General features: G+C 38.8%; 1 protein-coding gene across 20 annotated transcripts; it reads right to left on the bottom strand.

Moving 5' to 3' along the window:
• Positions 1–20,226: 20,226 nt before the first annotated feature.
• On the bottom strand, positions 20,227–26,953 carry NPY5R (neuropeptide Y receptor Y5). 20 transcript variants are annotated; one of them, XM_064417584.1, is made up of 4 exons: positions 26,816–26,953; positions 24,771–24,838; positions 24,175–24,327; positions 20,227–21,970 (listed from the first exon to the last, which is right to left on the bottom strand). In XM_064417584.1, the coding sequence occupies exon 4, from the start codon at positions 21,959–21,961 to the stop codon at positions 20,630–20,632; it is 1,332 nt and encodes a 443-aa protein (XP_064273654.1). In that variant the 5' UTR covers positions 21,962–21,970; positions 24,175–24,327; positions 24,771–24,838; positions 26,816–26,953; the 3' UTR covers positions 20,227–20,629. The 20 variants fall into 20 exon arrangements, with proteins under 20 accessions (XP_064273654.1, XP_064273655.1, XP_064273649.1 ...); XM_064417585.1 differs by having other exon boundaries at positions 24,175–24,269; XM_064417579.1 differs by adding an exon at positions 24,990–25,257 and having other exon boundaries at positions 24,175–24,838; positions 26,816–26,950.
• Positions 26,954–27,469: the final 516 nt, after the last annotated feature.

Genomic DNA, 27,469 nt, shown 5'->3' with positions numbered 1-27,469 from the left:
TCCTTTTCAATCTTCAGGCCCTGTAGCTGCAGCAGCTGAGGCTATTACATGAACGTATTGTGTAATATTTTAGATGAGCTGACTCCAGAAATTCAATCTTGTCTGGGATTTCATCAGGTCTCAGGAGGTTTTCCTCAGCTCCTCTAGCAGGCATATTGTTTTGTCAGGTGCCTCTTAAGCAAAATAATTTCTGATTTTGTTGTTTATACTAATTTTTAATTACTTTTTATTTCAATCTTGGAATAGACTTTCTCATTATTATTAACAACATTTCTCTCATGTTGTTAAGACGTCACAGTGTTATGAAAAGTTTAACTGTACATGCATTCAACTCTCTGATATTTTCAGTTTAAAAGCATGCACTCCCCATAAATTCTGTAGCAGCATAGCATGTTTCAACTCTCCTACAATGTTTTTGGGGTTTTTTTTCAGTAGATAGTCTGCATACTTCTGAGTTTCAAACTGAGTCTGCAAGTGTGATCTGGGCAGAGTCTAGATAAACATGTTCAGGCTTACTGCTATATACCTGTATCCGAAACTCCATTATTTTAAATTTGGTTTGACTTATTTGCTGATTGTCTAGCTTTCCTCATTAAATAAATGTAACTTCTCCTTGTAAACCTTCTACAATCTTAATAATTCCAGTCATCTCCTTAGTCCCTTTCATGTTTTCTATTTTTCTTCCTATGATTTCATTAGTGCCTATTTAAAGGAATTAACCTTTAAGAAAAGGAGGAAAATAAGGATGAGCTTGGATTGTTTTCAGCTTTTGGTGTGTGTAATTGGTAGAGTTTGGGTAATTTCATCCTCTGCAAACTTAAAAAAAATTTCAAAAATAACTTAGACTGAGAAGTACCTCAACTCATATTCAATAGTGTGTTTATTCCTTAAAAAAATCATACCCTACTAAATAGTAATATTTGTTTTGACAGAGGAGCCTCAATCATGAAAATGGGGCACTACTAGCTCCTGATTAATAATATTTAGAAAAGAAAAAAAACCATATTGATTATATTGTAAGAAACACTGGGAGCACAGACTTAACAATTAGTGTGATCTAAGTCATTACTGAATGTTATTAGTGTAAAAGCCATCACTGTGTGCCATAGTGACTGCTGTGTCATGAAATTCTGCTGTGTGAAACTGAAACTGTCTCAAGGCAAAGACCTTCAGTGACCTCTGTGTAATTCAACGGCATGGAATCATGGTGATGAAGTCCTGCAAAACTCTGCTTCCATGTTCAGAGCTGTTCCTGAATAGCTCTGAAGTGGTATAACTGCACCTATCCACCAAAGGCAATTTTCCCACTGGCTATGACCTGGCACAGCAAATGTGATGACATCTTTTGCAAGATGAGTACTGTACTCTGTGGATATTAAGAATTACTTTGGGAAAAAAACCCTCAGTGGACTTAAAATTGTTGTGTAGCTTCTGGTATTTAAAACAGGATAAAAAGAAATTATATTTGAGTATAAATACTTTCACAGTATTAGAAGACAGGTGTACTGAATTATATGCTTAATAGGTTATGGCTCTGATCTTCGGTGTTGTTATTAGTCATTAGTCCCTTCCCTGTGAAATTATGAATCTCAAACCAAAACAAAAAGTTTCTGGAATAAAAAGTAGGAAAATATATTTCTTTACAAAATGAAGGAACTTATTTATAAAAACAATTTTGAAATAATTTAAACTCATTTTAACTCACAGGTCTTTATATTAAATTACATTACATTCTAGAAAATCAGACTCTGATGCTTGTCACACAAATCAGGCCTCAGAGTCTTCTTGCTGACTGCTGCAGAGACTTGGAAGCTATTTTGGAGAGACTGGAAAAACCATGTTCCCTGCCCCAGAGTCCCTGTTGTAATGCTCATGAACAATTGTGTCTCCAGCATGTATTTCCTGCCATGGTAAGTAAAAGTTTACTTATTTGGTGGTTTGTTGTTTATTTTTTCTGGCTAAATGGCCTTTTAGGCTGCAAGCTCAGAAGCATTCATATCAGTATTGAATTCCACATTGTATCAATTGTAATCTGCATGGCTAGGCCAGGAACCCAGAAGCTCTTGGTTTATCACTGGTGGGAGAAAGGCAAAACATTGCAACAGAAAGTCTGTTCCAAAAAGCTCTCCAGCCAGACTTTCAGCTTTTAAAAGCTGGTGCTTCTGTGTGTGGAATAAGATTTAATATTACTTTTCCTTAGGGACAACATTCATTCAAGCCAGTATTTCAAGTTACAGCTCTTGAAGATTCACATCTTTATTATTTGTCATGTAATATGGCATGCATGGGAAACATAATTCTGCTGCTTGGGCTAAAGCAAAATTAAGAGCACCATTATTTTAAAATTAAGTACCACTGCATAAAACTGTACAGAAATAACTAAATAATTTCTGCATTTTCTAGTAATTCAGAATGTCTTGAGTTTTAAAGAAACTAAAGGCAGCTACTGGTGACAGTATTTCCTGAAGGAATATAATTGTGGTTTCAGGATGCTAATTTCTCTACCTTGCCTTGTGCTTTTGAATGAGAGGAGAGGGAAAAATAATTAAAACTGGGGTTAAGAAGCAGCTAAAACAGCATTAACTGAAGTGACCATAACTGAAATAGTATGATAGGCACTTACATGTCTAGAATACAGAAACATTTCTGCATGTCATAGTCACTGGCAGAGCACAGGAAACTGAAAAGTCCTTGACTTAAAGAAAGCACTACTTAGCAACAACTAAAACACCAGTGTGTCCTCCATATTCTACTCATATGAAGTATAAAACACAGACTGTACCAGCTACTAGGAAGAAAATGAACTCTATCCTAGACAAATGCAGGACAGTATCTACTCCTTATTCCAAACCATTTACATCATGCCCATATGCCACCATTCCCAATACATCCCAGTTAACCACCATCATCTTTCTGGTCATTTGAGATTATCTATCTATCTATCTATCTATCTATCTATCTGTCTGTCTGTCTATCTATCTATTATCTCTCTATCTATCTATTTAGATATGGCCTTAGTCTATGGACCATCCCTATAAAAGTCCACTGACTTCAGTCAGTCCATGACTTTGAGTTCCATCTTCCATTTCAGTATTTCAGGGCAGAAAAGCTGGTGTGTGGTGTTGGATTGTTGCATGCTGAAGCCAGTTCTGGTTCCAACCTTGCTGTGCTTGTGCAGTTGCACCAAAATTCATTCTTCTGGGCCACTGTGTTGGGAATTTGTGAAATTGAATGATGTCTTTTGGATCTGTGCAAAAATGTTGCAGACAATTGCTGCATTGTATCCTGGTGTGATACAAGTGGAAGTTACAAGCATGAGGTGTATGATCACTTAGCTGTACTCTTGTCCCCAAGAAATCCTGAAATACCTCATCATGTTGGGTATCATCATTTTATTTACTTTACTGACAAATAAACAGAGGCAGTAGTCTTCAATTAATTATTCACACCATCAGTTTACACCATGTTCAGAATAAAATTCAGAGCTCCTGAGAAAGAGAAGATTTTATTGTGAAAGCTGCCCTGTGTGTCTGAACATCTCCCAAACACAAGTTTGTTGTGAAACATATTAATTGTATAACTCTTGGTGATTTTTCATGAAAACAACCAGATCTGGTTGTTTGACTCAGTGTTCTGTGTCTGCATAGGTATATGAAGTGTACAATCTACTCCAGTCACACTAATCATTAAATATTGTTGTTAAATAATGAATTGTGTGGGCAAGTGTAGACATACATAAATTAATTTGAATTTCACTTTTTTTTTTTTTTTTTTTTTTGGTCTGATTAGTAAGGTCAGTTACCTTGGCTGACCCTTCCCTCCTTTTACTATTACTGTTACTATTACATTAGGAGCTATTACTCCTAATGAGCTTCTGGAAATAATTTAATTTGTATAGGCAGAAAAGCAAACCAGATAAATTAGTCAAACTGTACATTTGGTATCACAAAAAACAAGAAGAAAAAGCAGTTAATCTGATTTTTTTTTTCCCAGAGATAATTGGAAGAGTTTCAAAATGACATGTGCCATTCTGCAGTCTCAATTAGTTTACAGTGTAACAATGCCAGAGCAGGAAGATACAGTTTTATTGCATGGCATCATGGGGAATCTAGGAGCTAAATTATCTTGTTATTCTTGTTTCTAATGATTTTTTTAAAAAATTACAACACAGTAGAATTTGAGTGACTTCAAGAGGAGTGTTTCTTTGCTTTCTGATGCTTCAGTGTGAAATCCTATTGCATGCATTTCATTTCTCTGTGCCTGAGAAGGTCATGGAAGAGATCCTTCCAGAAGCTCTGCTTATGCCTATGGAATACAGGGAAGTGATTTGAGGCATCCAGCATGGTTTCACCAAGGAATTAGTTCTCTTTTGCAGGCTTTCAACTTGATTCTGCTTTCACCCTCAGCTACTCTAAACTTAGCACCTGCCAAATAGGCATAATCAATACAGAGGACTCAGGCTGAAGTGCATGGACATTACTGTTTGTTGTACACGTGTACAAGCAGAATTTCTTATGGACTTTGTGACTTCGTGTGGCTCCTGGCTTTTGAAGAGTCACAAGAGCCAATTGGAAGTGTGCAGAGAGCCTTTTCTCTGCATTTAGCTCCCATGGTCATAGTGACCATTAGATTTTGCATTTATATTACTGAAAAAGGTATTTATGCATACATTTCTCTAGAAGATGGTCAGAAGAAGCATTTTCTTACATCATGAGAACAATGTTTCTTAGAAAACAGAGAGGTGACATCTTTGCAGGCAGAGCTATTAGAATGAGATAGACAAAAGCTTTTTTTTTATAACAGAGGACTACTCTTTGAAAACCCAGGCTAAATAACTTGAAAGAGAAGTTTTGCCCTATTTGGCGGGGGAAGTTGGTCATATTTTGTTGCATCTGTTAAATAAAATCCTGTTGAAACAAATTATCAGCATAATTTCAGGAATTTCTGCTGCTAATGAGCATAAATGTGTTCCTCTTGCTATACCTCTTATTTGTGCAGGTGTTTAAATAGAGAGAAAACATAACATTATCAGCTTAGAAAAGAATTTCCCTGATGTTTCACACAATGTTATGCAAGTTCTATAATTGCCTAATAGTTTTTTGGTTTTTCATATTTTGTCTTCTTTCAAAAATCTATAGTGCAAATATAAGGATATTTTGGAAGGTGTTGGTTTTATCATATTTGATAGATCACAATGTTTTCATTTTCAGACTTTACAAAGAAAGTCTGTTCTTGAATGTGACAATTTTTATCAGGAAGAACTCATTTAGTTTGGAAAAGTCTGTTGTATTGAAAAGCAGTTTTCTATTTTGTGGGCATTTGCTGCTTTCACTATGAAATTTTTCTTTCCATTCATCTGACACTTGAAATAATAACCCATTTATCCACAGCTATTACCATCCACTATTGCAAAAGAAAAAAATTAAGGGTTACCTAAGGATGGGACAAAAGTAGACACTTTAAAAGAAAAGCTTTAATGCATGCTATGAGCCATATTTTACAATGCAATTGTAAATTTACAGTTGCAATTTTTATGAACTAATAGCCAACAGATTTTGAACAATTAGAATATGGCCAAAATCCTTTTCAGAGGTGGTAGAGGGGAAGTCTGAAAGTCCATAATAAAATTGATTTTTAAGATGAGTAGTAGCCTAACTAGAAACATGAGACAGGAGAGTAGCATTGCCATATGTAACCTGAATGGTCCCAGAGGTGTGAGAAGAAGAGAGCAAGCTGGGCATTTGGGCCACAGTTGGTGTTGCAGCATACTGGTGAGTGCAAGGAGGCAGGAGAGCTTTATGGCTTCCTTGAATCACCAAGGAATACCTGTCAAAATAAATTTTAAATGAAAAGGCATTTCCATGCCCACTATGACTTGCCTCAGCTTGGTTCTTGATGCTCTGTTGAGCGATTCAGTTAGACAGATGCATTGCTAACCAGGTAAATGCATTTCACTGAGGGGAATGGAAGACAAGCTGAAGATGTCTCTAATGTTACTTGATGTTTCTCACTGGGCTACTGTAATTGGAAGAATCAGTTTGAAATGCCTGTCCACTGAGAAGTGAAGGTCTTGGTATAAAGAAAAACATCATCTCCTGCAAGAGGCTCACTCTTTGAACAACTGTTTGTGCTATTTTTCTTCTGTAATGAAGCAATTTTCTAGAAACATTGAGCTGTCTTGTCTCATACACACTTGATTGCTGTTGTGTGAACTTTCAAAACTGTGTTTTAGCAGGATCTTTGATAAGGTTTTTTTTTCCCTCTCCACTTCCATATAGCTTTAAGTTATTTAAGATTTTTAGTGGTTAGTGACAGATCTAAAACTTCAAAAATATCCAAGGGATCTATTCATGTTATCTCTATTTGAAAGTCTGGGTTACAGTGCCTAATGCTTCCTAAAATAGTATTAATGGACATCAAACTTCAAATGTTTTATATTAGAAGGGCAATATCTCAATCTAATTCAGAAATAGATTGATGATAGAAATGAGAATTTTTTAATCAATTTTTTTAGGCAGTTCTTGCATTGGCATCCAGTTATACTGGTTTCTACAAGAAAAAGATGCTCTTAATGACATACTTTTGTGCCCTATTTTTACTCTAGAACAAGAATTATTTTAGTGAGTTAAATTTTAAATCCTTGGGGAGACCTTGTTAGGCAGTTCCATGAGCAGTATAGCTGTTTGTTTATGACAGTATCTGCCTAATTGTTGTCTTCAGTTAATTGGTTCAGAGGAGCTGAACTGGTAAATGCACACAGAAATAATTAATTATCACCACTACAGTTTTTGTTTTGATCATTTGTCATCAGCTTTCTGTAAATGTTGTATCAGAAAGTGTAAGATTTGGTGGGGGATTTTTGTAACATGTGTTGTCTTAAAACTTCAGCTGTTTCAGATGGAATTTTGTAGTCATTTATAAATGGATCAGACCAGGGACTGGTGTGGCTTAGAATCTCCAAGTGGCAGTCAGAGAATATTTTATTCAAGCCTTGGGGTTTTTTAAACTAATTTACAACTGAGCCTGTGATCTCATGATTAAGTATTTTTATCACTTAGCAGGTGTAAAAAGGGCTTTGTGCAAAGGTGCTTTTGTGTTGTCATTAAGTGATGCAGTTCACAAAAATTTTGACCTTTGCAATACTTTTGAAAATAAATTTACAGATTAATTATGCATTGTATTAATGGTGTCCCTTTACAGTCTGCAGTTTCTGTTTATGTAAGAGCCCATTTCTGTAGGTATCATTTAAAGGGATAACTAGGGGTTTCTACTAACTTTTCATTAACACTTTTTATGCAGTTCACCAAATTACATTTTTTTGCTAGTAATATATTTATTAATTAGAGATCATCTTCTTTTCTGCTCTGTATAAATACAGATGATCAGCATGATCCATGTGACTGTAGATGAAAGCATACTGTTGATTTAAAGGACTACTTGGAAATATTTGCCACACCTTAATTGATTAAAAATAATCATCTCATATAATCCCATCTAAAATAGCACATGTCATTAGTTTACTGAATTAGAGAAGGAACAAAGTCACTTCTTTTTCCTTTTTTTTTTTGCTTCCTACCTAAGTGAGCTGGTGCTTCCACTGACTTGCCCAAAATAATTGTACTAGATTAAATAAACTGGAATGGAACTAGGTTTCTTGGCTGTACTTAGAAATGGTATATTAGGTATCTGAGAAATTCATATCTTGTGTCTTGCTCTCCTGTTATCCTGTATCACCTTCCTTGCCTTGCTCTTGCATTCTGGTGTAGGGACTTGACAAGAAGCACACTGGAAGTGCTCCCAGGTATTTCCACTTGGATGTAGTACAGCAATGGAGAGAAAGAGAGACAAAACTTCTCCAGGGCCTCAAAAAAGTGGAAAAATGGAAGCTAACATGCACTCTGCTTTACCTGGCTGCGAAGCACGTGGGTCGAGAGTGTAAGAGCAGCTCCAAAAAAGCAAGTGGCAGCCAGCAGAGCCCTCTTCTGTCTTCTCAACTCCTGAATGGAGGTCAGCAAGAAATACGTTTGCTCTTTGAGGTGTCTTATGGTTTCTTTTGCCCCTGATTACAGGGGTGTCTGCAGAGCATTTACCACTTCTGAAAACTTCCCCCAACTTAGGTGTATTAATTTAGGGTCCTCAGGGCTCCTATGATAATTTGGGAATTAATCAGTATATCAGTGATCTCTCTGTTACTTTTTTGGTACAGCAAGGCTGGTCAATGACTGAGAGCAAGTTCTCGAGTTCTCTCACTTAGTGATACAAGTCCTCAGACTGATCTTTTTAGTTTTTGCACAACACATGTCCATTTTAGTTTGCACAACACAGTTTCCATTTTAGAGTACAAATGCTCTTAGGTGGTTTGCTTTGTACAGCATTTCACTGCAATTATTCAGTTCCAGACAAGCAATGAGCCCTCTACCTACTGGTGTCATTTGAGCTTACCCTTAATAACACAGAATTTCAAAGACAAAAATATATTTGTTTATTTAAGAAAAAGACTAGGAAAAAAAAGAAAGAAAAGAAAAAGAAAAAAGGGCAGTGAAAAATGAAAAAAAAAAAGTCATGAAGTCATTTCATAAAAAGTGTTTTCCTAGCTGTCAGTTTGAATCTTTACAGCACATTTCAGCCATAGCAGCCTAGGAATCAAATTCACCAGCACTACTCTGCCTCCAAACATTACTTCTCCCAGTTGACACTTAATGTCTTGTTGCTACAGTGGATTCTAGCTTCTAGCTGAAGCTAGAAATAGTAGGGTTAATGTGCTTTGTTGCTCTAAAAGAAACAGAGGAGATGAGATCTTGTATTAGATCATATGAAATGAGAAACTAAGCTACATATTTATATAAAAGTATGTACTTTTTAATAAGGAGACCTTACTGTATTTCAGGTCTTTGACCTCTACAAGAGATAGCAGTGGTAGTGCAAGCTGAAATGGGAGTGTTTGTCTCTGAAATCATGGAAGGCTCTTCCACATAACTCACTGCTCATGTTTTCCTTTTTGCTGAGGAAAACAACTGTGTGCTAGCGGAAAATTAGAACTTCCCTTTTCGAGCAGAAAAATTTACATTGTGAAACACATGTTTTTATAACTGATTGAAAATTGCCTATCATAAAAGTTATCCAGTGTGTAATAGTTTCAGTGTATACAGCTTTTCTGACTCACTACACTGACTACACACTACACCTTAACCAGCCATGTGTCAACATTAAGAGCAAAGTACATATATTAAACTCCTTGTTTTCTGAACATTTCATCCACTAGCAGTTGCTACACAGCCAACCTCTGCCATCACCATGCAAACTCTTCAGATAAGGCACCACAATTTATGCTAGTGCATAGAAAAACAGGCCCATAAACCTCTCTGGGTTGCTTTCAATCTGGATAAAGCTTGGCTTTCAGCTGAGATAACTTTGATGCAAATGATCAGTGAGTTCATTTTAGGTTGCCTGGGCCATCACTGCTCCCCAGAAAAACACTTGTGAAACTGCTGTGTGGAGTCCTCTGCTCCCTAAGACATGGGGGTGTGATCACAGCTCTAATGCTTCACTCCCTCTGTAGTGGAAGGGTGTTTGTTGCCTCTGTATATTCTGAAGCTCAAAGGTCTCAAAGTAGGAGCTTTGCTTTAAGCATGTATGCATTCTTATTATGTCAACATTACTTCAACTGCCTTTGCCTCTGAAGTGAGATGCTATCTACACAGTAAGCTGGACCCAAGCATGTCTGTTCCTTGACTTAGTCTGATTTGAACTTAAAATTGTTTGAACTTAAAATTCTTCTCAGGCCTCAAAAGTAATGGAATAGAGAGACACAGCATCCTTAAAATTAATACAGTAAATCAGACTAAGAAGATAAGCAGAAGTGCAAGTGAAAGAGACAGTGTTTCAGCCTAAATTGAGTGCTTGCTACAGAGAAAGGGGAGAGCCCAGCAGGAGAATAAGCCAAATTCATGTTACAAGTGTAGATATTAAGGAAAGAGCAAAATTTAATAACAGCAACTACAGACAGGGACAGAATATTGTGCTTAATATATGCTCCTCCCTTTTCTGAATAATGTGGGCAGGCTACCTCATAATGTTCTAGGAGTGAAGGGGAATGGCTAGAAAAAGATTCAGTTTTGGTAGCATGAAAGAATAACTTGTGCACCCAGCACAGGCTGTCTCTGGTTGGTTATGCTGGAGAAAAAAAATGTGCTCCTGCCTAGAGCCTTCCTCTCCACTCCCATCTCAGAGGATCCCAGGGCTCCCTTTAGATGTCTCAGGGTCTTCAGACTTTGCTCACTCATTCATTCCCTGTCTAGGAAGTGACTCTGTGCATACAACCTTCTCAATATCTATCACTAACAAACAAATCTTTAAAGAAGTTTTATTCAAAACATTCCAGATGGGTGGCAGCCTTAGCCATGCAAAATTTGTACCGGTGTGAAAGTATATTGAAGGTAGTATTTCTTTGCAGATGGAAGTTTTTTGAGAAGTATTTTCCTTAACTTTCTGCTTCACTTTATTAGGTAGTATTTGGAAAATAAAGCCTTTGTTTTGTGACTTTTTTAACTTAAGAAAAGTATTAATAAATAAAAACCTTAAGAGTACTTTATAAGTGTTATCTTCTTTTACAGCTGGACTATCTGTCTCAGAATCTCTGGTTGGCAAGCAGCAGCTGGAATGAGATAAATTTTGTTCACCAGGAGAGGGCTCTCACAGTCTTCTGTTATTACTGAACTTGGGAGCAGAAAGACCAGAAGGTGAAGGTACAGAAAAAGTCATGCAAGACCTGCTCAAATCAGGTTATGTCCACCAGTATGCTATAGATACTACAAATGTTACTCTTATATAAGTAAGGAAAATTATACTCAAGTGCTTTTTTTTTTTTTCACAAAAGGTGAAAAATAAGGATGCTGTTGTAGCTTAGTTCTATTTTTTCCCTAGTATGGCTGTTGTTAAACAGCACTAAAATATATAGAACTCAACTTTATGCACAGCACCATCAATATGCAGATTAACATTACTATTGGCTTTGCCAAGGAAATCCCACAGATTTGTGAAGATCCTTCCTCTTGGGGTTCTTAGTGTGGTTTAAACACTGTTATGAAAATAGAAGTTAATGTTTCAGAGAGGAAAAAGGATTTTTTTATATTGTTTATTACTTTTTTGCCATCCTTCAAATAACATTATGCTTTACGAAAAATAATTTTATAAAGTGATACAAACAGAGTCAGCCTGGCTGTGTCTCTTCTTACTATACCTCTTATTTGTTAAAAATGAATGTATAAAATCTTTATATGAATGCTATTGCATAAACAGAGTAACAGATGCTGTCTTTATTTCTGTTGTAAACAATCAACAGCAAGGTTATTTGCATTTCTAGCATTAGTTGAATGAACTCTGCTTTTTAGTTCTTGTTTACCATTATAAATTATGGGTTTACTGTAAGCATTATCTCATGAAATCTTTGCATGGAAAGGAGAAATCAATTTGCTATAGTGCTTGAAGTACTATAACCAAAGAAAATAAACCATAATCAATTTATTTTATGTTCTTTACATGAAAGCCTTTTCCAGTCTGGATTGTTTGGGGTATTTCTGGTGGGTTTTTTGTTTTGTTTTTGTTTGTTTGTTTGTTTGCTTGTTTGGAGATTTTTCTGGGTTGTTTTTTTTTTGTGTGTGTGTGTGTGTGTTTTGTTTTTTTTGTTTTTGTTGGTCATTAAATTCTTAGTATAACCTTGTCTTTTGTCAATGTTCCTACTTAGAAACACAGGCTGGAAGTTGTATTTCAGCAAAAACAACCACCAAAGTATGGAAAACAAGCCTTTACTTTTCAGGTATTTCAACAAGTGCCAGTAAGTTGCAGTATTCCCATAGCTTTTATCTGGATATCTTGATCTAATCAACCTCTCATTTTGACAGATGTACAAATTTTTTTTTACCTCTTGAATCATTTTCGTTGTAGTAATTCATCAGAATCTTTAATCAGGATCACACCTGTAGTTTAATGGAATGTTACTAGCTGGGGTAGAGTCAGTGGATTTGGCTGGGGTAGAGTCAATTTTCTTCCCAGTGGCAGGTATAGGGCTGTGTTTTGGATTTGTGCTGAACAGAGTTGATAACATAGTTATGTTCTTGTTATTGCTGAGCAGGGCTTAAACAGAGCCAAGGCTGTTTCTGCTTTTTGTGCTGCCACACTGGGGAGGAGACTGGGTGTGCTTGGGAGGCTGGGAGGAGACACAGCCAGGACAGGTGACCCCAACTGACCAAAGGGATATTCCAGACCAAATTACATCATGCTTAGGTCTAAAGTGGTGGGAAGGAGGAAGGGGGGAATATTTGGAGTGATGGTGCTTGTCTTTCCAAATCACTGACACATGTGACGGGGCCCTGTTCTCCTGGAGATGGCTGAACACCTGCCTGCCATGGGAAGCAGTGAATTCATTCCTTGATTTGCTTTGCTTGTGTGTGTGGCTTTTGTTTTCCCTATTAAAAGGTCTTCATCTCTGCCCCTGAGTTTCCTACCTTTTACCCTTCTGATTTTCTCCCCAGTTCCACTGGTGTGGGAGTGAGCAGCAGCTATGTGGTACTTGGCTGCTGGCTGGGGCTAAACCTCTACATGGAGCAATAAAAATTAAGTGAATAGCTTAAAAGCAAAGGGTAGTTTGGTGCTAGAGCCATGTTACAAGGTGAAGTTGCTTCAGTCAGAGAACATATCAGGTATGTATGTATGATATATAAGATTCCAAGGACTTGCAATAGAGTTATCTTAAAATAATCAAAACTGCATATCCAAATATCTGCTTTTTAAAATTATTATTTTCCCATGCAATTAGTAGGAGTCTAGGATCCTGGATATGTTGAAGTAATTATCTAGTCCTGCATAGACAGATTTCTTCATTCCACTTCATCTCTGTGAAGTGATTCCCTGTTCCCTCTCTAGCAGTCTCACACAGGTGTCTTCCACAACTTTCTGGAAGGTCTCCAGTTTTAGACTATTTCAGATCAAGAGGAAAAACAAGTACCACAGAGTTTTCAGTCTCATTCACTGCTTTTTTCTCCAGCTCTTCTATGAAAGGAACAATATTTGAGGGCCCCTGCTGACTGCAGGTGTGATGATGTGCGAGGGGGAGATTGGTGTTACATGCTCCTGAGAGCTCCTGGGAAATAACTAATTTTTCTGACATAAAGGGCCTTGCAGCAGCTTTTCTGAGGAACAGAATCCCACAAAACCAGTAAGATACAAGCTGTGCCCTGAATAAGCTTCAGTCCCTGAATGGTCTTAAGGAGCAATCTCAAGTAGAGCATATTGCAATTTAGTTCTGCAGAAGAAATGAGGTTCTGAATTTTACCCGTTGTGATGTGCAGTGTGGATCAGATGAGGCTATGCTATCTGAAATGTGTTCTCATACTCCAGGATATTAATTGAGAGAATGTATCATCGAGGCTTCAGACAATTACCTTTATGAGTTGTGCCTTGGAACTGATGGAGTCTTAAGAAATACATAATTGTTTTGCCTGGTTTTGGTCCCAGTAGTTATATAAAAATAAGTTTAATTTTCCTGCAGTAAACAACTTGCACTTTTCCCAGTTGTGCTAACATCACAAAAAAGAAAAAAAACAACAAAAAACCCCAAAACAAACAAACAAAAAAACCAACACAAAACCAGCAGAAAGTAAAAGTTTAGCTTATATTCTGACTTTTTTTGTAGCTTCTTAATCCTTTGGCCAAGAGATCAAAATCCTTGTGAATGCTAAGTGAACCCCAATTTGGTGGAAAGCATCATACATCCAGGGAAATTACTAGGAGTTAAAACAGATTGATTACCACCTCCTTCAACATAATGAAATCTGGATAAAAATCAGCTGAAAATCTGGTAGAAAGAGGCACTAGAATTACTTGTAGTAGGGATGGTTTTATTTAACTCCTAGTTTATCTACTTTTCTCTCAACAAAACAAAACAAAAAAACCACCAACCAACCAACCAACCAAAAAGGTTTATACTTAAAATTATAATTAGCAGTCTTGTGGTCTGCCATAAAGTGGGTTTTGTCTCTTTGTGGTTCCAATTGAGACTGAAAAGATGAACAACTGCTTAAGTATTATAAAGTTGCTCCTCTGGAGAAATTTTGTACCAGAAGTGTCTTTAAAATAATTTTATTCACAGGGACAGTAATAAATGTTTCCTGGTCGAAAAATGTCCAGTTAATCTCCCGAGTGATAGAGATATGATCTTTCTCCTGGTAAGACAAAGGAAGTATTTGATGAACTGGACGTAAGAGCAGGGCCAACATACTTCAGTCTCAAATGTCAAATCACTGTTCTAATAACTTCCCAGAGGATTACTTTTAAGCCTTATTATTAAAAGGATCATCTTAATGTGACTACAAGGGCAAAATGAAGCATTCATGCTTGTTCAAATGAACCAAATTTGGATTCTAGCACTATTTTGGTTTATGGCATTTCCTAAGATTAGCATGTAATGAAGTAATTTAATAACTTTACGAATGCTTACAATATTTTCTCTTCAAAAGGAAACAAGATTAATAAAAGTCTGACTTGTATAGTTCTATTACATTCATAACAGTGGTGCCAGTTGTGATCTTAATTCATTGCTCAGCTCTTAAAAACACAATGTGACCACATCTTCCTGCCTGCAGTTACAGTCTTTCTGATTTCCTCAAATCAGGATTTAAGACTTTTTACCAAAGACAAGATGTATCAGGTTTTTTTTGTTTTTTTTTTTCTTTTAACTGAGATGATGTTTAATAAGGGGGCCAGGAAATCATGGTAACCTGGTAGAGCACATATTTCTAGTATCCCTGGGCTTGGGAGATTTAAAAATAGATGCTGTGGTAAGATTCACTGGCCCAAGTGTATGCTCTACAATGATGACACAGATTGTCTTAATGGCACAGCATGATGCACTCTGAGTGATCTCAGCAAACCTATCTTTATCAAATGGGTGGGAAGAAGATGCTTTTGTGTTAAAGGAAAATTTTGAGAGTGGTAATTTTGAAGACATTTAAACCCATACTGACTTATTAGCTGTTACTTCCTGAGACTCAAAATTTTACAATAGGCGTCTGGGTCACCTGTGGGATTAGTAATGTTCAGTGGTGCTGTCACACACTCACTGCTCACGGCAGGTGCTTGAGAAGGGTCTGGCTTTGATGCATTGCTTTGTCACTGGCAGAATGTGGGTAAGTAGTGTTAGTGTGGATTCTGCTTTTAGTTCTCTTTCTCTTGTTTCTCTTCCTGGAAAAGTTACTTCAACTGAATATGAACATTAACAACAGCGCTACCTACTCTCAGTGTAAGGGCAAACTTCAAGCAATATATCTTTAAAAAGGTGTGTATATTTTTGAATCAAAACAAAGGAATTGCAGGAGTCTTCATCACATATTGCATGTAAAAGGCTCTAGAAGAAAAAGAATACAGGAGGTTTGTATTTAACTGTATATGTAAAAAACCCCCATGAAATAAAAGAACAAGAACCCTGACCTCAGAGACCACATGTGGTCAAAAACAGTTCAAAAATTTACTTAATTGTCTTCAAAATCATGAAGTTCATGATTTTATACCATTATTCCAGTCATCTGGGGGAAAAAGGGAAGCGACATGTCTAGGACAAAAGTCCTGCCACTGCCCTAATATAGTTCCAGATTGTGCTAATGTATTTTCTGGAAAGGACTTGTAAATACAAATACTATAGGCATAATTTAGCTTTCAACAAAACAAAAGGTTAAATTCCTGAACCCAACAGTATTTATGAAAGCCATCTTTCTGGAGACTATGATGTTTAATACTGTTTGTCTTGTATGCTGCAGAGAGATATTGGGACTACTGTGAAAATCTATTGATATCTTTTTTTTTTTTCAAAAGTGCAGTATAATCAGAGAGACCCCTATGGATAACAGAACGGTTTTTTAATTTGTTATTACTTTTGCACACCAGAACTGGATCCTATCTCAGCATGATTGGAAGTGAACACTTTTCTTCCTGACTATGCTCCTCTTCTTGGTTCTTACATATCTGCAGATCAATGGATTGTTTTTTCCCCTTTTCCCAGGTGTTCATATTTCAGAAAAGGAAACATTTGGTCATGAGAGCTTCCAGGCTCCAGGAACAGGGCAACCAGCTGCCAGTAATGTGGTTTTCCTGTCCCACTGACCTGCCTGGGACAGTTTCCCTGCAAGGATTCTGCACTGCCTGCTGAGGCTGCAGCTGCTCTGGGCCCACGGCAGCCATGCCCAGCTCTCCCAGCCTGTTACCATGGCACTGTGGGGAACCACAGGGGCTCCAAACCCCTTCACCACAACCTCACTAAAGACACTCCAGTGTCAGCCCGTGCAGACCTCCTCTCAGCCATGGTCGCTGCCCTGGCTGTGGCCTCAGGAGTGACCTGGACATGCCAAGGCATCTGTTTCTTCTCCACTGAAAGAGAAGGGGCAAAGGTGAATTTTAATCTTTGACATTTGCAAAAAGTCAACTTTGTAAATGATATTTTGTAGAACTAGAAAAACCAATTATTGTTATGTGAGTCTTCCTAAGAATTTTAACATTCATCATACACAAAGACCATCTGTCTGAAAGCCTTTTTTTTCCTTTTTTTAAATTAATAGAGAGGAAATACTCTACCGTTACAATCCATTCTTCTAACTCCAATGGATACATGGCTCTGCAGCTGCTGTTTCCTGATTGCATTTAGTGGATGCTATCAAAACAAAACTCCTATCTTCCCATTTATTTAGATTTTTAGTTACAGAAGGGGTAGACTTTAGCTAACCAAAGGACTTGATTATATGTGCTACTTGAAAATCCATTTTAATGTGCTTTGTTTTCTAGGAAGTATGCATTATCTCTATCTGTACCTGCACATATACCTGTCTACGTATAAGAATGATAGAATGTCACTGAATATTGTGGTGAGATAACATTTTCCCCACACATATTGGAAACAACACCATGCTGCCAGTCCCTGTTGGGTATGAAGCTACAGGAGCATTTGCTGCAGCTCAGACCAGATGACGCCTAGTAAAGAAGCAGGGGGAAATATCCTTGTGTTTAGATTTTGTTTTTATTTTTTAGATGTTCAAGACTGGGAAAATATTAAATGGATGGTTCAGTTGTTTCTTATCCCTTTTATACAAGTCACTCCTTTGGGAATTGCCTAATGCCTGGTTTCAGTTGCTACTGCTCCTGTCTGCTTCATAGGTATTCCTTGCTGCTACTGGCTACTACACTGGCTGTTGAAGTAAAGTGGAAGGTAGAAAAGTTGTTTTATTTTTATTTAACATTTCAGAGGAAAGACAGGGATATTTTGGAAATTTCCAAATAGAATGCTAATGATTTCTTATAAATAAAAAGAAAACACACATCCTCCCACTATTGCTTTAAAAAAAGATGACAGATTTATATGGCACGGGACTAAAGAAGTTCAATAGCTGTCTTGATTTAATTCTCTATTGCCAAATCATAATTTGTTGTGCTTTGATCAGTGTAAAGAGTAGAGAGCACAGTTATTGACTTCATCCAGGCAAAGAGATATAAATCTAAAATCTCCAGTGTATAGACTAATCTTTGTGCAACTCAGAAACTAGAGAAAGGCCTTGTTAGAGTCCTAGCATGATTCTGTTTGCCATACAGAGTGAGTAGAATTTGCTCTGGAAAGAATAATTACTAAATAAACATGTAATTTATGTATAAATAACAATTGGCAATGTAGGAGTTAAATACAGTTAAAATTCTGAAAGAATGCAAGGAATAGAAAATAAACAGCAAGTAGGAAGGAAGATAACAGTAAATTGAAAAAAATGTCAGAAGGAATATTTCAAGCTGAAACAATGTGACTGCTGTCTTTTCCTTTTATACTATTTGGCTATATCACATGGTATAAATAAGATTACATATTACAATGATGCAAAAATTTGTGGACAGAAAGAGGGCAAAAGCAACAGTACCTTCTGTAGCACTACATAACTGTGTTCTCACTGTAGATTTAATTAACTTTTTCCTAAGTTTATATACTAAGATTAGTCATAAATATTTTTGAAGTATTTAAAACATTTAAGAAGCTATTTTAATATCTATTGTTCCAGAAGTATCTATTTTGTACCATTTGTACTCTATTAAGTGACATTGGGTTTTAGAAGATAATAATCTGCAAAATGCAGTGGTCAATGCCCAGAGAGAAACTATTAAAGTATATCACTACTTAAAACAAAGAACAACAGGTTACTGGGAACTAGATGTTAGAAAAATTCTTTAGGAGAGAAGCTATTACCCACTGGCATGTAATAAACTCCTTAGCAGAAAATGGCTTGGGGAGGAAAGGTCTCAGAATTATAACACTGTGATAAAAAAATAAGCTGATGATTCTTCAAAACAAAACAACTGCTTTCACTTTAAAGACTGTCTGGAAAGGACATATCTTGAGGGAAAAAAATGCACGATGACTGTTTCCAACCACCCATTTATAAAAATAATAACTTTGTTTCTCCGTCTGTAGAAGCTATATACAAAAGCCTATTGGATAAAAAATCTTATTGGAGAAAAGGAAATAATTACCAGCTATAAATGGGGAGAGTTGTTACAGCTTAAAACTCAAAGCAAAGACTCTATATTTATTGAATCCTGAGGGCAGAGATAGATTATTAAATTAATCTGGGACAGGTAAATATATATATATATATATACACTTTGCATTTGTGCTGTGAAATATAATACGACTTAGGGAAGTTACCTGTGATTTAAATTTGGAAGCAAAAGTACTAGTCTATTTAAAAAGGAGAAAAGGAGAGAGGGGAGATGCAGAAAACATTTGTGTCTGTGTGTATTTGTGTGTTTGCACAGGTGTTTACACACATAGAATGACAGAATGGGTATGGGTCAGGTTGGAAGGGACCACAGTCCCTTCAGGTTGGAAGGGACATCAGATCACATCTGATCCAATCTCCCTGCTCAAGCAGGGTCTTCCCAGAGCACATGGCACAGGATTGCATCCAGACAGTTTTTGAGTATTTCCAGTGAGGGAGACTCCACACCATCTCTGGACAGCCTGTTCTAGGTTGTGGTCACCCACACAGTAAAGAAGTTCTTCCTCATGTTCAGGTAGAACTTTCTGTGCATCAGTTACTGCCTGTTGCCTCTTGTCCTATTGTTCTGCACCACCAAGCAGAGACTGGAAACATCCCTGTGGCACCCTCCTTTAGACACTGACAGACATTGATGAGTTCCTATCTCAGCTGTCTCTTTTTGAATCTGAACAGGCCCAGCTCCCTCAGCCTGTCCTCGTAAGAGAGATGCTCTAGTCTGTTCATCATTTTTGTTGTGCTCTACGGGATCCATTCCACAAGCTCCATCTCTCTTTTGTCCTGAAGAGCCCAGAACTGGACAGCACTCCAGATGTGGCCTCACCAGAGCTGAGCAGAGGGGCAGGACCACCTCCCTTGACTGGCTGAATGTTGTTCCTAATGCACCGCAGGACACCATTGGCCTCTTGGCCACAAGGGCACTGCTGGCTCATGGACAGCTTGGTGTCCACCAGAACCCTCAGGCCCTTCTCTGCAGAGCTGCTTTCAGCAGGTCACCCCCAGCCTGTGCTGGTGCAGGGACAGGTTATTCCTTCCCAGGGGCAGGATCCTGCATTTGCCTTTGTTGAATTTAAAAGTAATCCACTCTGCCCCTCCCCCTGCATCTGTCAAGGCACACGTGCACATGTTTATTTGAAAGCTGTTATACCTTGCCAAAGCAAGTGGGTCAGTTATAATGAAGTGCAGTCAGCTTTTGCATTTTAGTAAAGGAAGAGAAAAAATTCCTGATGTCTTTCCATTTTCTTTTTCTTTCCCACTATCATTTGCTTAGATAATGAAGGCTTACTCTGATCAGAAATGTGTTGTATGTTCAGGGGTGTCATCACTGTGAGAATAAAGACATAACTATAGATAAATTCAGGCTGGATGAAAATGACATAAAATGACAAGCCAGAGTGAAAATTGTCTGAGGAAATCAGAGATAGGTTGTATTGGATAAATACAGTGAGATGGAAACAATCAAGGCAAGAACAAGGACCCTCAAACCCATTCCAGGAAATAAGACAACCTAGGAATAAGCAGCAAAGCATCTTGCAAAGATATTGAAAACTATGAGTCAAAGAACTAAGGAAAAATATTTTCTTGATAACATCCAGAGAGATTTAATTATATTAGAAAACAGTCAAAGGCACTGAAATAATCTCAACAATAATTATTTAGTAAATGATATGTATTTTATTATAGTTTTCTGACAGTTAATACTGATATGTCTAAGTAGTCTGTCTCACATTTATTACTCATTACATATTCTGTATAATTCGAAAGTACAGGTTGCCAACAATTTGGGTAATGAAAATGGTATTCTGGTTTTGTACACTGGGCATGATTTCCTACATGTAACAGATAAAAGAATATGATAACATATGCATATATTTCTGCCCAATGCAAGAAATACAAGAAGCCATAGAACTATCCATCCACAAAAAAATGCTACTAATCACAACCAAGTCACACTAACTAAACTAAACTAAACTAATTTAGCTTTTACAGCTATACACACCACTAGGCTTGAAAGCCATACTTGTTTGTTTTACTTTATCTTGGGGCACATAAAATCATGGTATTTGGCAGCACGGAATAAGGGACATTAAATCAGCTTTTATGCTGTTGTTAAGAAACCCATAGAGAATGGGATTCAAGCAGCAGGACATCATACCCAACAAATGGCATATGCAATATACTAATTTAAAGTGCCTGTTGGAAATGAGTGTGGCGTTAAAATCTGTGACAATGTGGAAAAGGTGAAGAGGCATCCAGCTGAAGCCAAAAACTAGTATTAGCACTGTCAGTCTGCAAAAAACCCTCCTCGATCTTGTCTTAATTCTGATGATGGACTGGGATACTGTAATCATGTTCCGGATCTCTGTATTTTCTTCTGGTTTCATTTCAAAACAGATAGGGATCCCAGGGATGAATTTACTGGAGGAAAAGAGCTGGCTTTTTTCTGTTTCAGAGGTTTCTGGGACATCTCTGGAATGAGTATCCTGATGATGCCTTGAAATAGCTGGCATCACACTTGAAGTCTTTCTACTGTATCTTCTGTGGTGCCTTCTGCCAAAGGCACAGTTCCACCGGGAATATCTGGAGGGTTGAACCTGCGTGCCAGTGCTCTTAGAGGGATGAAGAGTTAGGTTTATCATCTCCTTTTCTTCAAACTTGTTTTCCTTGCTTGACAGCCTAGCACCTATGCTCCTGCAGACGCTGGTGTGACTGGCGGTCAGGCACGCCAGCGGCAGGATGTACTGCATGAACAGCAAGGCTATCGTGAAGGCGATCCTGTAGGAATCAGAAGGCCATGACTCGATGCACAGCAGCCTGTTCTCCAGTCCCTCTAAATTCAGAGTTTTGCTGAGGTCCACGGTTTTATGGAAAACTGGCAGAGGGGAGCAAATTGTGAAGCCAAAGGCCCAAATGATCACTATTAAGAAATAGCCTTGTTTTGCTGTGAGATTGTTGGAGAGGGGATACTTTATCATGCGGTACCTGACTGCAGCAATAGATATTAGCATCAAAGTTGAAACTAGGACTGAGGCACACTGGAGGAAGGGCATTACATGGCACATGACAGTGCCAAACATCCATTGGTCAAGCAGGACGGATGTCAGCGTGAAAGGTGAACAAAACAGCACAACCAAGATGTCAGAAAAGGCCAAGTTTCCAATGAGAATGTTTATTACTGTCTTCTGCTTGCACTTTAGTAGGGCCATTAGTATAAGGAGATTTCCCACAAAGCCAGCCAGACTTATTAGTGTGTACAGCCCAATAAGAAAGTACTGCATGTCATCAACACTACTCTTATAGTCTTCCCAGGCAGAAAAATTCTTTGTTGCAGAAGAGGTGTTCTTGGTATGTGTGCTGTTGTTACGGTCTTTGAATTCTAAATCCATTTTACAGTCCTGCTTAGAACGAGAAAGGCATTAATTAGCATCTGAAGAAATTATGATATTGCTGTTAATCAGAATGTAAAAGTACATAAATTTACCTTTTACTTCAATGCAAATAAATTACTATTGATGTTAGTCTACCGTGAGGCAGATCCTGCATAACGTCAGGTCAACGTGAATTAGCTAAGTAGTTTTATCATTTGGTGTTCAGCACTCCTAGGCCTCCTACCTATATGCTCACGTGAGAAAATGGCAATTTACAGGTCTGCATTATGGTGCTGCCTTTTAACTGTGTTTTGCTGCAGAACATAGTGTCAGGTTTTCCATGAGGGAACAGTTAGCTACAAAAGCAATACACCTCGAGTCGGTGAGATTACTCATGTGAATAACAGCCCATTGATATGAGTAAGGAAATTACAGTCACCATCTGGGCAGATGGCTAATCATTATATCATTACAAATTATAAAGAAGGCACCTGAAAATGCATATGCTAACAACTGCAGTAGTATTTCTTACCTTGCTAGTAGAGACCTAATACAAAATACGTGAGAGCTTTCAAAAAGGATCAGGAAATCCACTGTCAGTAATTCAAGATGGAATTCCTGACGTGGTGTGTGTAGAAAACATCTTCTACTAAGTGCTGAATATAGTTTAACTGTGCTCAAGCAGAAAGGAAAACTAAAGAACACCTAAAGTAATTGCATGTAATATAGAGAGGACAGTGTTATCTGGAAGCAAACTATACACAGCCATTTGAAAACTCAGTGAATGCTACTTATTCAGCACAGAATCATCTGATGTTAAACCTAGCTTAGCACAAAGTTATTCTGCCTTCTGAATCTTCATATATTAGTCTTCATTTTAAAACAAACAGAAAGACGTGAGAATTCCTTTCAAACCTCCATTTATCTTAAACACTTGCATGTACTAGAGTTTCAAAGTCCAGATTCCCCAGAGTGCCAATGTTCTGTACAAAACTGCTTAATGTTTAGAAATCCTACATAGGAGAAAACAAAAAAAGATCTACAAACCCAAAGCATATGTCAATAGATCAGAAGGCTGTATCTGTCACCTGAAAAAGGCAGGGCTCTTCAAGATTATAGCAATCCTCAATGAGCTGCACCATGCTGACATTTTCAAAGTGAAATGATATTATTTGGTTCCCTCCACACGTGCAGATGTGCTCATTCCTTCATATCATGTGTGTTCCTACTGTTACAGTTTAAGCCAAAGGGAAGCTCAAACCATAAAACAACCTGAGAATGTTCACCTACTGTATTGTGATGTGAAGGTCCTCCAAGTAAGAGAAGAAATATACATATGCGCATATATATCTTTCTATACATATATATATACATATATGAAAAGATCTTGCAGGTAATATGTTGGAAAGAGGTGAAAAAATTGAGCCTTCCCAATTTGCCTCAATATTAAAGTGCTTTTTAACAGCTAAAACAGAATTAAAAACAGAATACATGAAATTAGATAACCTAAATATTATAATTGTGTGCATATGAGCAGAGAGGCATGAATGCATATTATTTCTGTTCAGTTTCTTCTAGTCTTTAATGAAATGGTGGAAAACCATATAATAGACAAGTAGTGTTATCTGAGACTACATTTGCAAGACCAACTTTAAAGGAGCAGACTAGAGATTCTGTAAGTGATCTAATCTCTTTATTTCTACATTGATACAATCAGAAGTTTTCATTTTGGTGAGTTTCTCTTTATAGTACTCTTAGCTCATGAAGTAAATAGTTTTTTACTTAATTTTTCTGAGCTAATTTCTGAGTTGCTAGTAACCAACTGAAGATGGTTGTGTACCACAGTGACTTCCTAAATCTGCTGAAATTTCTTCATATTTCCTAACACTTCATAACTTTTTCTGCATAACCAAGGTAATATAATGCTAAGAATAAGACCAAGGAACAAAATTTTATGTAGTGTTATGTTGTGACATGTTTAATAAATTAATGTTTACTAAATTTTTCTTGAAGGTTTAAGTGAAAGGTTGTTGCCAGGTTCTGGGGATTTCTACACCTCCACATAAAGATCTTGCAGTATGGATTTAGCAGAAGGGTTGATTGTGTTTTTAATACAAGTTTAAAAACAAAAAGGAAATATGCTGGTTTTCTGAAACAGACATATTTTGTTGAGATGCATCAGTACTGAAGAAGTTTAGCAGGAGTGCCTCTGAAGTCCAGTATGGGCTTACCAGCTCTATTCCTTCTGTGCTTTGGCTGGCCTGGGACTCAGGTGAGAGACAAACTCATCCCTACCACGTGTCCTCATTTCCATGAGGAAGGAGCACTGAAAGGAAGGAGCATCTGTTCAGACCATGGCTGGATACCCAGGGCACCAAAAAAGTCTGTGAAGCATAGAAACCTTTTCTGCACCATCTTCCTATAGTCACAGTTTCAGAGTGACAGCAAGACAGAGAGGGAAAGAATAACAGTGTAATCTACTGGTTTCAACAGACAGCTCCTGTGCTGACACAAGTTCCCTTTGCAAAATGCCCAAAGAGAATTTTTTTTTTAATTTTGGAAATGTAAAAAGAAAGCAGACTTTCCCCCCTAATTTCAAAACATGCCAAGCAGATCTCTTGCTCTCTGAGCTTTTTCTCCTGCTCAAAAAGAAACCAGTTGCTGTCAGTCTGAGTGCCAGCAGTAGTAAAGATGCAAACAGGAGTTTTCCTCCCATATCATTGATCTCTAGTCCCCAAACTCATCTTCACAGGGCTGTGTGCACTTATTGGAATTTATCTTCCTGCTTTGTTTCAACAGCTGCTTCTATTCTCAGAGATTCACTCACCCTCCCTCATGTTGGTTGGTCAATCCCGGTGCAGCACGTGGCTGTAACTTTCAGGGAAATGGAAGTTCCTGCCATTGTGGAAAAGAGATTTAAGTAATATAACCCCCTTTTCAATACCTTCACCTCATAATTGAAGTGTATTTCTAAACTAAGTGCACAATAGTGCCAGGGTGGCTTGCGCCTCTTTTCTAAACTCAGATTTAGTTAATCTGAAGGTACCTGCTGGAGGTTTTTTAGCTGTCAGCTCCAAAAGTTGGATCACTTTCACCTCCTGCATCTATCAGTCAAGCAAATGAGGATCCTGTTCTGTAATGCTGGTCTGCACATCGCACATTCCTGACTGTGCTCAGCTCCACCTGTGAGCTCTGTGTGGGCTTGCCTAGGTCTCCTGTACTTTCAGTGGAATGCTTGAAGCAGGAGGCTAGGCTGCTCAAGGCAGTAGAGACTGCAGTTTTGTGGCAGGATCCAAGGTAGATTCAAATATTTACTGTAAGAGTCAAATGATTGCAGTTAGCATTTAGCTGAGTTAGAGGCACCAGATAATCTGTCCTAATTTAATATATTTGATATCTTATACTTAACATCATCTTTTCACTTAAAGCTGTCACTGAAATTACAGATTCCCTAAACCATAATTTAGGACAGTTAACAGGCTGGATATTTCTATTTCTCTATATATTTAAAGGGAAAATTTCAAGAACACAAAAGTTAGGCAGGCAACCATCATCTTCTAAAGGCAATTGTTTTTTCCATAAATGTTCCTTCAATTAGATGGAACTTATATTAAGGTTTATTCATTGATAAGAGCTTATATCCCACAATATTAATACCTATTGAGTTATCTCTGACTGGCTGGTCCTTGTACATTCCAGTCAGTTTAATCCTTGCAACAGGGCAATTAATCTTTATAGCTGTGAACGATTTACAATCTTGGATGACCTTTCTCTATGTTAAAATAAGAAAAAAAAAAAAAAAAAAAAAAAAAAAAAACAGCCAAAAAACCCCCAGCAAAAAAATCCCAAAAAACAAAAACCTCCCAAACCCCATGGTGAACACACAGAGAGGAAGCACATTGTGTAAATTTGTCAGAATTACAACCTTTCTGCCCTCATAATACTGGAGAAGTATCAAGACTGCACAGAAAAAGTCAGAGAAGGTTTTTAAGCATCTACACAGATGTAAATAGTTAATATGCATGGCCGTTACTGCACGACCATCAAAGATTTAGGAAAGCACTGAGCTGGGTTGTTACAGCCTAAGAAATAATACCCTCACATCAATACACACTGAGATAACATCCGAGACAAAATCTGAAACCACTGGTGTTGCATTCACTACACAAGCTAAGGATAAAAAGCTGCTGATTCTCATGTTCTTGTTCATAATGTGCAACAGCAAAAACTAGCCTGAGAACCTGGAAGAATTCAACAGATTGAAATTACTTCAGAAGTCAAAAAAAGCCCGGTTTTTGTACACATGAATGGTATGCCTATTTCTCTGTCTCACCAAAAGAACTGCAATTATCCCGGAAAACAAGAATACAACTTCCCAAATTATGCCAAAGCCAACTAATAAGATTGTATGTCCAGCTCCAAGGAAATGCTATGGAACATAATGGTCTCTTCGCTGGCCAGAGCAGAAAACTTGAAACGCCTGGCTACATTTTTTTTCCAGGGAGCACAGCAACTCCTGGCTCGCAAAAACACCAAACCACCCCAAAACGGGAACGACTGTTATTTTTGCCCTTCCACGCCTCCCTCGGGAGCCACTCTGCACCGCCCCGCGACCGAAACATCGCTCCCGTTCTCAGCCCGAGCCCCCGGCACCCGCGGCCGCCGCGACACCGCCACCCTCGGCAGGGCTGATGCGCTCCCCATCCCCGCGCTCGGTGGCAGGGCGGGGCCCCGCGCAAACTTGCGCGGCCGCCCCGCGATGGGAGGGGAGCTGAGCTACGCCGAGCAGAGCAGAACCGACCTGTGCCGAGCCGAGCCGAGCCGAGCCGTGCCGAGCCCGCCGTGGCGGCTCCGCGCCCGCCCCGCGTTTACCTGCGCGCGTGTCCCGCGGCGAGGAGGGGCCGCGGGGGCGGCGCGGCGAGGCGGCGGCTCCGGTCCGCACTCAGGGCTCCGGTCCGCACTCAGGGCTCCGGTCCGCACTCAGGGCTCCGGTCCGCACTCACGGCTCCGGGGCGCACTCAGGGCTCCGGTCCGCACTCACGGCTCCGGGGCGCACTCAGGGCTCCGGTCCGCACTCAGGGCTCCGGGGCGCACTCAGGGCTCCGGGGCGGGCGGGCGGAGCGCGGCTCCGAGGAAGCGGAGGGAGGCTTGCAGCCCCCGGGGCTGGCGGCGCATCTTAGCGGGGTGCTGCTGCGCGGGCGAGGGCCGGGCCCCGGGGCTGGTGCCGCCGCCGGTGCCGCACTCGCCGCCCGCTCGGCTGAGGTGCGGCTGGGGCTGCAGTGCGGGCGCATTTCAGGAGGCCGCTCCAGGCAGCCCTGGAGCCCGGTATTTCAGCGCTGCACGGTGTGACACTCAGAGTTTCCATGGAAATACAGCCAGACGGTAAATACACCTTGCGCTCGCCGGTGCTTAGGGGATGCTCTCAGTGCCTCACCCGGCACTCAGGGCACGGCGTTTTGCGGAGGTGAAACGCGCTGCGAGTCTCGGGACATAGCGAGGTGCGAGCACACACAGGCAATCACAGAA

The sequence above is a fragment of the Passer domesticus genome, chromosome 4 (assembly GCF_036417665.1).
Source record: "Passer domesticus isolate bPasDom1 chromosome 4, bPasDom1.hap1, whole genome shotgun sequence".
NCBI classification, from domain to species: domain Eukaryota; kingdom Metazoa; phylum Chordata; class Aves; order Passeriformes; family Passeridae; genus Passer; species Passer domesticus.
This window is presented reverse-complemented; position numbering and strand designations above follow the sequence as displayed.

Excerpts from the sequence above, each read along its gene's own strand:
- NPY5R (XM_064417584.1), bottom strand. The coding sequence starts at position 21,961 with ATGGATTTAGAATTCAAAGACCGTAACAACAGCACACATACCAAGAAC.